We start from the raw sequence: 11427 nt of genomic DNA on the forward strand, positions 1-11427 counted from the left end.
AGTACAACGAAGATTCCTGTTGAGTGTTGTACGAAAACTTGTTTGAATCCCTTTCTTTCTCTACACAAGTTCTTCAAAATTTTCATCGTTTTATTGCACATTGTCTCCACAGTTTTACAATACATGAAAACAGTGTACACAAATGTCGATCCAGCTTGTATTACTGGAAAGGATTGGGAGAACTTCAAATTCAAAGTATCAGTCGGGGAAGTGAACTGCCTGAAAAGAGAAAAAACGCCAGAGCATTGCTCATGACAAGCAGGGTCCCAGGTTCGAGTCCTGGTGGGTCTGGCGTTTTTTTTCTCTTTTCAGGCAGTTCACTTCCCCGACTGATACACTGAATAATAATAATAATAATAATAATAATAATAATAATAGTAATAATAGTCCGAGAAGAAGAAGTAGCGACGCGGCCATTAAATAGGAATCCAATACACCACACCACCGCATTACGCTCTTGGCCGATCCAAACTCTGTTCTTACATCATCATCACCACAGCGAGGACAATTCCGGTGATGGAGATGTGAGTGCAGAGTTTGGATCGGCCAAGAGCGCAATGTGGGTGGTGTGGTGTATTGGATTCCATAATAATAATCCGGAGTTTAAATATACATAACTACACGATTGTGTCTTTTCCCCAAAATAGTGAAGCCAATGGGTCCAGATTGGGTCTCATATGAAGACCATTTGGGGCCCCAGCTGGCATAATGTTGGCACAAGTGTGACCTCCGTAACTGTGTACGGTGTGGTCGTTTGGATCTAATAAGAAACCCATGACCACTCTTGATCAATAGATGACTTGCACAAAGATCCGAGCCGCGAGTGAGGACGGGGCAAGTGCACCCTGTGCACCTGGGCTACCCTGCGGGCACCCTAGGCTACCCCGTCTGTACGACTGCAGTGTACTTTTGTTGTCAGCATGAATGAACAGTACACGGCATGTACATGTACATGATCAGTACCGTCACCTGGTCACTGGCTTCAGCAGCTCATGAGTTATGTGCACTTGTAGGGTTAGTGGGAGTACATGACTGTATAATTATTACATGTATGTGAAGAGAAGCCAGGCGTTCAAACCAACCCAAAAATACTCTTGCCTTATTCTTCCGTGAAAATTAATAGTTATAAAAAAAGTGTCTTACCAAACAACAGTGAGCATAGAAGCAACCTCGATGCACCCAATAATATGGCTTCCGGGAACAGCAAGTGTTGCACGAGGATCCCAAGAACACGTCAAGTTCCATGCTACCCGCCGCCATCAAAAGAACGAAGGATAACTGTGCTAGCCTAGTTCATATTCAATGTAACGCTAACGGTACGGGATATAGGAGCCTGTTGGGAAGGCGTGGGTGAGCTGTAAAATCCTTGTACGGTTCGCACAGCACAACATACATGCAGCAGTTATTGCGACGGTTAACGTCGATGGACGAAAGTCATAAAGCACAGTCCATGGGGTTGACGTTTCTGGGTTTCCTTTCTGAAAGGAAAGTTTTATTTCTTCTCAAATAAAGCAGAATCATGCTGATTATACCAGTCTGTTATGAAGACAAGAAAGCAGCCATGGACATTGTGCCATTCTAAAGGAACGACAGGTAAAAGATAAAGCACTTCATCTGAAAACTCAAGGACTATCCATAAATACAGCAAATTATAATCCTAGCCTGGTAATGTCCAACTCCGTCATGTGAGCCAATCGGTGAGTTATCATGGGAAGCATAATGTTCGAAATGCTGAAATTTGAACAGTTGCAGTTGTGTTCATCGCCACACAATGCCATCGCCAGTTCACATTCGAAATGTAGCCATTTTATGCTTGTGCCCCTGTACACGGCATGGAAGGTTGAACAGATTCAACTCCTCCATCGCTTCCTGATCTGTACAGTAGTGCGGTTGCGTTCCCGTTCCTGACACTCACATCCGTCTCCGCTAACCAGCATCATGAGCACTCCAATGGTTCCCGCCGCTCCTTCCGTATCGTCCCAGCGCGCCCCGTCAAAATGTGAACTACTGTAGGCAACGGAACCAGTGTATGATGAAGATGAATGCACTGTTTGATGATGCTCCAACAAATCCTTTCACCGTTGTATGGAATTTGTAAGAAGAGTAGTGGCTCAACTGTAGGTCCAACGCAGAAGGTACCTCACAGCGCAGTTCTGTTGCCTCCTTGCAACTAAACAGGTATGTTACTTTCCCATGAGACCCAGCCGGAGCCGCATCGTCGTCATTACCTGCTAATCATGGAGAGGTATAATGTGCCTTTCCACCACCCCCTGATTCAATCATAGTTTGCGAGCCTGCGCCAAACTGCTTGCTCACTAGAGCCAGGCATTGGATACATATGGCTTCAGTAAGGTTTACAATGCTATGTCTCTGGCCTAAGTCCAAGTCTAGATACAGCTGCTCAGAGTCAGGGCTGATGAAATGTTCATTTCGGAACAAGTGAGACTTCAACAGTAGCTAGTACACATCAGGCCTGAGGACTTCGCAGCGTTTCTCCAGCACACTTGTTCTCTCCTTCAACTCAGATACTACTTGAAGTACTACTAAAGGCCATCTGGCTCTCACACTCAGTCCTTCCACCCTTCATTTTCGTGGTTTGGGCTTCCACTCGTGGCTCGGCAGGTTCCTGGCCTCTCCGCAGTCTGTCCTCAGGAGAGGGTCGCTCTGGAGCTAGTGCAGCCGAATCAAAGGAAATCGAGTTCTTTCTCAGACGTCCACAAACGTTGTGCTTGACTTCGCTTCCACTGCGGGAAAGTAGTCACACTTCAGGACCACGACGTGCTTGTTGCAGCCTACACCAATGATACTAAAATAATACTCCCTCATTTTTCTGCCTCCCGGCCGGCAGGCTCGGAAAGGAACGTATGGACTGGGAGCCTCACTACGGTTCCATCTCTCGTCTGCTAGTGCATTCAGGAGCGCAGCAGCGCTTCGGCATGACGATACAAGCCGAATCAAAACAACTGTACTCTCTAGCCAAAAAAAAACTAGCTCGGTGTTCGTCAGGCAAAAAGCGAAACTTCGAAAGTCACGAACTCAAAAGGTGGGGAAGTCAGAGTCAGAAGGTCCACTTGCCCCGTCTCGAACCCAGACAATCTTTGTGCAAGTCATCTATTACAGGCAAGGTTTGCTAGAGCTCTACTGAAAAAGAAAAAATTGCATTTGATTACACTTCTTCCAATCTGTCTTAAATTCTAAATGCTCCCTAGAGTCACTAGCCTATCGTCGTCAAATCATCAGTCTCACTACTTTTCACAGATATGTTTTCCATCATCGTGATTACCTTGCTGATTTCCATTTCAAGATTACGAATAGTAAACTTCAAGATTACGAATAGTAAACGACGACCAAATAAAATCATTCTTCCCAAATTTAAATAATTGTCTAAGTCTCTCTTCATGTTCCGAACTGCTATTCTATGAAACTGTTTACCCCCCCCCCCCCCCCCCCAGTCTAACATCGGAAGCCTCGCTCTACAAATTCAAAGCTGCCCTCAGGAAATTTACAGCTGACTATGCTCATGCAATCAATCATCTACTGTTACTTCAACGGAGAATGCAATGTGGCCTCCAAATTGCCCCCACCTAAGGTCTCATCGCTAATCGATCTTCAATCGGCCGAAATAGGGTTTTCCATGGGAGCCAATTGGGGACTTTCTACTGTCTTTGCAAAAGCATTGTCTGCAATAGACGTGGGTCCCAATGGGGACTGATTTGGGTACCATGTAGGGTTCTAACTGGTATCTGTTTGGCTTCATAGTGTGACGTGTGTAGTTCGACTTCAGCGGAGAATGCCAAGTGATTGTAGGGTGCCAAATCCCTTCAACAAAAGGAATAATTCATACCCTGCAATTTGGTCCGAATCTGGCCTCACTTGGGAGCCAAATGGGCACCTTCTTTCGGGCAACTTCGAAAACGCTTCCGGCAGAAGCATGGTACAGCTGTATAAGACAAAATAGGGTCACGATTGGGAACATTTGGAGACCATTGTGGCCTTGATCTGGTGACACCTGCACTGTGTATGCATGCGATAAACCAGCAGAATAACACAGTGGTGAAACCCTATTACTACTAGTATTAGGGACCGGCGGATTTTGCTAGAAAAGGTGGCAGATTCTGCTCGAAAAGCAGTGAAATTGGCAGAACCATACAAACCTTATGGCGGCCAATTCCTCGAATTCTGCTCCATTTCTTTATCCACATACCAAACATGCATGAAACTTACAAGAAAAAGTACCGAATTCTGCCAATTCTTCTGCCGGCAGAATCCGCCGGACCCTAAACCCTACTGTAGACAGTATCAAAGTAGTGGTTGCGACGTCAAGTAAAGTCGGCGGAATAGCGCGAGCTCCGGTGTGGGGAGCAAACCTTTTAGACAGTATCCATAGAAAAACCGCTCTGGGAACGGTTTCAGAAAAAAAGTGTATTATATACTGGTGTAGTGCCTGCATGTAGTACCCCGTCATTTAAAGTATGAAATTAGAACTGTTTAGTCTCACGGAATTAATGGAACTCCTTCAGCCAAATAATGAACCGGGAGTAGTCGGCGCGCGACGCTGTCTACTGTTCACACTCAAAATGCAGTCGTTTTGTACGCTTGCGTCCCCGTCTACACCCGTCTACGATATGATTATTTTTGCAATTAAGAAAAAGGCCCAACCCTGCCGACCCTAATGTGGACTTAATTGTGTTCCTTTTGTTGTTGCTCTGGCGAACAAATAATGGTAAACAATAAAATTCAGTCACAAACAGGAAGCTGTCTCAGAGCAAGTTTGTGAGGTAAGATGAAAGTCATTGACCGGTAGAGCCAACGATTCCGCTACGGTTGAGTCATAAGTACTCATCGGCGGATAATGCCGGCATAATTTTGAGCATAATCACGGCTTTCTGAAAAATAGCATTGCCGAGCATAATTTAGTTGATCCTTCAGCATAACTGCTGCATAAAACCACTAGGGCCTCAAACTCAAAGGTCAAAAGTTCACCGTCCAGAGTCCGTTGTTTGTTACAAAGGCAAGGGAATCAATGTCAATAGATCTACACCCGGGACTCGGCAGGGAGTCGTACCATACCACGGTATATATCTGGCACGGCTCCTTGAAAGGGCCTGATCTACTCTCAGTAACTGTTCGACTGGTATTTCTGTTATTGTTTTCAAATTTCTTGCACATTATTCTCCCAAATGCATATCTGAAGTCATGTTTTCAATGCAGTGTCATGCATAAGTCACTGCAGTGACTCTGATTCTATTTCATTGAAACTAGGAAAAATGGTAGCACCTACATGTTACCATGTATGTACAGTGGATGGCCCACGCCTGGTTTAAAGTATTACGTAACGTTAAAGGGTAAGTTAAGGCAAAAATTAAAATTTCACCAGTTGTAGTCTTCGGGGTGCTGAGTCGAATGGTCATGGTCCGAGGAAGCTGAGACGCTCCCTTCCTAATTGAATCCCAATCGAACTCGCGCACTTCCACCGAAACTGGGTGACTGCGCCCTACTAGATGGGGATTTGTATGCAAACTGTCACTAAAAGCGCCATTTCGTTCTTATAAAAGCACGGATGACCGCGATTGGCCCATATGTTGTAGTCTTTTGGACGCTGAGTCGACTGGTTTTGGTCCGAAAAGGCTGCGATGCAGTGTTCCGCCTTTATTCCCAATCGAACATGGTTGAACAAGCGGTCACGTGCTCCTGCGTACGCCAGTCACCTGGTCACTGTGCCTGCAGGGTACAACTTACTAGCCTGTTTGACCTTTTTTGGGTGCAGTCCTGTCACTCGAGTTGAACTCGAGTTGAACCTTGGTGTGAAAGTTGTCACCTGCTGGCGTGGTGACCAGGTGATTTGGGCACCCAGGAGCACGTGACCACTTGTTCAACCATGTTCGATTGGGAATAAAGGAGGAAGGCTGCATCACAGCCTTTTCGGACCAAAACCAGTCGACTCAGCGTCCAAAAGACTACAACATATGGGCCAATCGCGGTCATCCGTGCTTTTATAAGAACGAAATGGCGCTTTTAGTGACATTTTGCATACAAATCCCCATCTCGTAGGGCGCAGTCACCCAGTTTCGGTGGAAGGGCGCGAGTTCGATTGGGATTCAAGTAGGAAGGGAGCGTCTCAGCTTCCTCGGACCAAGACCATTCGACTCAGCACCCCGAAGACTACAACTGGTGAAATTTTAATTTTTGCCTTAACTTCCCCTTTAAAGAGAAAAAAGTAGTAAAGTGAAATGAGGCTCAAAGTCACAGACAGCACACGGGGTCGTCGTGGCAAACAAAGGGTGAGAAGAAGGAAAAGAAAAGATAAGAAAGAAAGAGAGGTAAGCAACTCCATGTACATCAGCAGTACTTGTGTCATACGCTTACAATGAACACTCAGCATTCTATTATTTCTGTACATGATTATGCTTGTAATGATGTTGCAGTGCCTATTGCCGTATCCTGGTTCCTTCTCCATAGCTGAGACTAGATCTTCTTAAATTAAAATACACAGTCATACATGTCGAACAAGTAACGTAGTTGCGTGATGTATGCGGCCTTCATACTATTCATAGCTATACTAGATCTTCTTCCATGCAGTTTTCTCCGGAAGTCCACATTTGATACCGAGTACACATTTTATACATTTTAGTGGCATTATAAACATGAAAGAGCACAGTGTCATGAAGCATAATGTGAGCATAATTTAGTGATTTTCAGAGCATATTGCCAGCATACTGAAAAGCATAATCTGTGTGATTTTCGAGCATTATCCGCCGACGTCTAGTCACGAGCACCTTGATCCGCAGATCGACCACGGTGGCCTCTGTCACTCACCCAAGAGCCTCCATGCTGTCCCGTTTGGAAGTCCCAAGTCAGCTCCAGGCACATGAAAAGGCCAAAAAAACTTACTGCGATCGAGTGAACAGGGTAGACCTTGGAGCCTTCACTCCTCTCGTCTTCAGTACCTCCGGAATGGGCGGCAAAGATATAACATTGTTTTTGAAGGCACGGACATCCCAACTGGTGGAAAAACATAGCGAGCTGGTTTGCTCGGTAGTAATGGGCGAGCTTCGAAGCCTCCTGTCAATTACCCTGCTGCGTTTGCCATAACATGCTTCCGCGGGTGTAGGGGGTCGTTGTATAGTCGTAGGCGAGACCATGGCTTCTTGCAACACGGCCTGTCAAGGTTAGCGGCCTAGACTATAACTGTGCTAACTGTCTGAGTTTTTCTTTGTATGCGTTGCTTGCTTCCTTGTTGTTTGTCTCCTATAACCTTGTTTCAACATTCTTAGTGCTTACGTTTGTTGGTGATTGTTGCCACGTCGACGCCAACTGTCTGTACGTGCCATCTTGGTATATTCTGTTGGATTTCAGTTCTAGGCATGGGCGGGTAATGCTAGCATTATGGCTGGCATTATTTATTATTATTATTATTATTATTAACTTTTATTTTACTAGGGTGTTTCCCACAGACCTATGGTCTTCTTACGGGAGCCCCTAGGAAGGTTATGCATGAGCGAATAAATGAGCGGTAATCGGTACAAGTACGAACAGTGGAAGGCAGCATATTCCACCGGTCAGCAGCGAGATAGCCAATCCGAGAAAAGCCAGCCGTACTCTGCGCTGGGGGTAATGCCAAAGAAAAAGACACCTGGGATCTCGTAGTGGCAGTGGTGTGAGAGCTACAGCAGCGGCTGGTAAAGATTTCATTAAGTAAAGTAAATTATCGTGTCCGTTCCCGAAGGGAACTCACGACGGCCGCTAACACCCGGTAAATCCTAGCGGCAGATGCAGCGCCTAACGGTGGGGGTGAGCGGATAAGTCTCACAACCACTGGCACAAGTGCCGAAAACGACCCCATTAGCTGCATCCATGTACCCCTTGTGCCTGGCCACAAGTTCCCAGTTGACTGTGGGTAGCAGCACGGCTGGAAAAACCGCTCCCAGGTAGGAATTGAACCAGGTACCTCTCGTATCTCAATCATGGTCTTTGACCAACCCGCTGTGATGGCTGGCATTACAGTCCCTTTTTCCAGGTGGCATAATGCTGGCATTATATTATTATTATTATTATTATTTTATTTATTTTACTAGGGTAAAAAAATAAATAAAATAAAATAATAATAATAATAATAACACCATTTCGCATGCAAAATTGGCATAACAAGCATAATTGCAGGTCGACAACGGTGTCATGCATGAAGCTGGCCAGGTCCAGTTCCAAAACCCGTCCGGCTTCGTCCGGAGACTTGACGTTGCAAATCAACCTTCTCAGTGGATTATTTCAGACAACATGCTCACTGCTGTTTAAGCTTTTTTCTTCTACGCTTTGGCCTTGATCCAAGACGGCCTTCTTATCGACTTTTCCAACTTTCAAACTGGCATTATGGAGTAGTGTGAGCATTATAAGTGGCATTATATCCTCATATCATGAGCATCACCCGCCCATGCCTATTCAGTTCCCCGTTATGGCAACACAGGATTGGGCCTTTCCCTTAAATTCTTGGCGTTTGATAATTTTTTTGTATTGAGATTTTATGTTATAATTATGTTAGCACATTTGCTTCGACCACGTACCGTACAAGAGGCTTTTCTGTACTAAAAATTGGTAAAAGGTCTTCATGCAAATCAGGGGCATGATGGCTGAAAATTGTAAAGGGGTGCTGGAATTGTCTAGCAGCAAGAAAAAGGTCACTGTCCCCGAAAGTTCCATGGGGCGGCTCTCTGCAGAATACAGACGACTTACACCAAATGTATCTTCAACACTGGGGGAGTCCGGATGAACATCAGACTGTTAAAGGACATTCTCTTTCACTAGTGAATCCGCTGCACCCGGGTGCCCGTATCAAGGAGAACACCGCTGACATGAACAGGAGTGATTGCACTAACATCACCACCACCAGCAGCTGGCAGTCCTAACACCAGCACCACCACCAGCACCACCACCAGCACCAGCACAAACACCACCACCACCACCACCACCAGCTAAAAAGCTCCAAAAGGGCGATATTCACCAAAAAACGCAATAAAGGGCGAAAGAAAGGGGCTTTTCCAAAAAGGGCGAAAAAAGGGCCAGCACCTTTGGGAAAGGGCTACAAGCAGCAGCAGCACCACCACAACCACATCCACCACCACCACCAGCGCCAGCACAAGCACCACCAGCACCAACACCAGCACCATCAGCACCACCAGCACCAGCACCACCACCAGCAACAGCACCACCACCAGCACCAGCTACAAGCAGCAGCACCACCACAACCACATCCACCACCACCACCAGCGCCAGCACAAGCACCACCAGCACCAACACCAGCACCACCAGCACCACCACCTCCAGCACCCACAACCACCAATACCAGCACCACCACCACCACCACCAGCACTACCAGCACCACTAGCACCATCACCTTCACCACCACCACCACCACCAGCACCACCACCACCACCACCACCCAGGGTCCAGACAATATACTGCCCTGTCTTGTGAAGTCTGCCGCTTACATTCTTGCCCCATCACTAGCAATCCTGTTTAATGCCTCCTTTTCTTCTGGTATACTCCCGTCCGCGTTTAAAGAAGCGAACATTTGCCCAGTCCCAGCGCAATGACAGATCAGACCCGTCCCAGTACCGACCCATATCCCTTAGTAGTGTCATTGCAATTGCCCTGGAGAAAGTCGTTCTTAGACAGCTCCAGCAGCCAGTTGACGACAAGTGCCCATACCATCAAGACCAGTATGGCTTCCACCGCCATCACTCTACTGCCCAACTCGTCACCAAGGCTGTAAGCCAGTGGACTGAGAGCCGGGATACTGGACACACTACCATGATTGTGTTTTTAGACCTAAGTGAGGCATTCGATCGGGTGAACCACCAGTGCCTCCTCATTTCACTGCAAGCCAAGGGTATCGGTGGGACAGCACTAGCATGGTTCGCCTCATACCTGTGTGATCGTCGGCAGAAAGTCACCCTGCCACATGCCGCATCCAGAGTCCTCCCAGTTTCGCGTTGGGTCCCGCAAGGTACTGTGCTGGGTCCTGTACTCTGTAATGTCTATAATATAAGCCACCTCCCTACCGTAGCGGATTCCTTCACATGTTCCCTTCCCATGTTCGCAGATGATATGACCCTCTACTGAAGTACCCCCTCACTCGAACTGGGTATTGCCTCCGTCATTCCCTGCCTGAATGTACTATGTGACGAGCTACAAAAGCTCCACATGATGGTTAATGTTAAAAAGTCAGGTGTTATGATCATTTCCCCCGGCCGAAACCCCACGACGCGCCCAAGTGTCATTAGCCTTCAAGGTGAGCCACTTAATTTTGTGACCGAAACTCGTCTCCTAGGTATCTAAGTTGACAACTGTATGTCATGGACCAAGGATATCGATGTAATTGTTAGAAAAGTATCCCAGAAGGTGGGTGTCTTACGTCGCACCTTCCGGCAACCACTTAATTTTGTGACCGAAACTCGTCTCCTTGGTATCAAAGTTAACAACTGTATGTCAAGGACCAAGCATATCGATGTAATTGTTAGAAAAGTATCCCAGAAGGTGGGTGTCTTACGTCGCACCTTCCGGCAACTGAGCAAACTTGCAAGCCGTCAGTACATCCTCTGTCATTCTTCCTGATATTCTGTACAGCATCTGCTCCTTCGTCACACTCATTACTGCGAAGGATCACAATCGTCTAGTAAGCGTGTACAATAGAGCTATCCGAGCGGCTTGTGGGGCTTCGAGCCGGGACAGTATTTCTGGTCTTCTAAAAAACCTTGATGTTAAGCCCCTGGACTACTATTTTCTGGTGTCAACTGGGAAGTTCATTTTCATTAATCAAATTGTTTGCCCTTTGCCTGTATTTGCATCGTTATTCCCAGCCCCGCAATCTACCCGGAGCACGCGTAGTCGCGATACACATGGTATCCCTTATTTAAAATGCAGAACAACACTCTGTCAAAAATTCTTTGTGCTTCGTGCTGCTCTGTTTTTAATGCTCTACCTAATGACTTGAAATCCTCTTTGTTTACCTCTCAGTTCGGTTTTAAGCGCTGATTGGATGATCCAGTTTGGTTTGAACGATATCGTGCAATTTTGGTTGACAACGTTGGCAACGTTTAGTCTCTCACCAGCTACATATTTCCCAGGTTCATTCAGCATACGTTTTTCTTCTTTTATGTTTATGTTCACTACTTATCCCCCTTTCTTTCTAAACGTTTACACTAATGTCGATACAGAAAAGAAAAGGACAAATGTTTACGAGTTAAGAGTAACTCGTATCCATCACTGTAGCTGGAGAATATAATACAGTCAGAAAGTGCAATAACTAGGCACAAAACTGACAGAGTACTGAGACATTCGACGTCCTGACACCTAGCTTTTCTTTTCTACATTTATTTATGGCTCAACCTCCGAGATTCAAACTGATGTATATACGTTGTTTATTTCATTTTT

The 11427-nt window shown here is 46.1% G+C and overlaps 1 protein-coding gene across 1 annotated transcript in view; it reads right to left on the reverse strand.

The window, feature by feature from the left end:
• LOC135824288 (uncharacterized) overlaps window positions 1-10644 on the reverse strand; it is a 16290-nt gene extending 5646 nt beyond the window's left edge. The window contains exons 1-2 of the mRNA XM_065337021.1: window positions 10551-10644; window positions 9061-9215 (exon numbers count right to left, since the gene is read on the reverse strand). Of these exons, the coding sequence (XP_065193093.1) occupies window positions 9061-9215; window positions 10551-10644 (249 nt within the window). The remainder of the gene's footprint in view (window positions 1-9060; window positions 9216-10550) is intronic.
• Window positions 10645-11427: the final 783 nt, after the last annotated feature.

Source organism: Sycon ciliatum, chromosome 9 (assembly GCF_964019385.1).
Source record: "Sycon ciliatum chromosome 9, ocSycCili1.1, whole genome shotgun sequence".
Taxonomy (NCBI): Eukaryota; Metazoa; Porifera; class Calcarea; order Leucosolenida; family Sycettidae; genus Sycon; species Sycon ciliatum.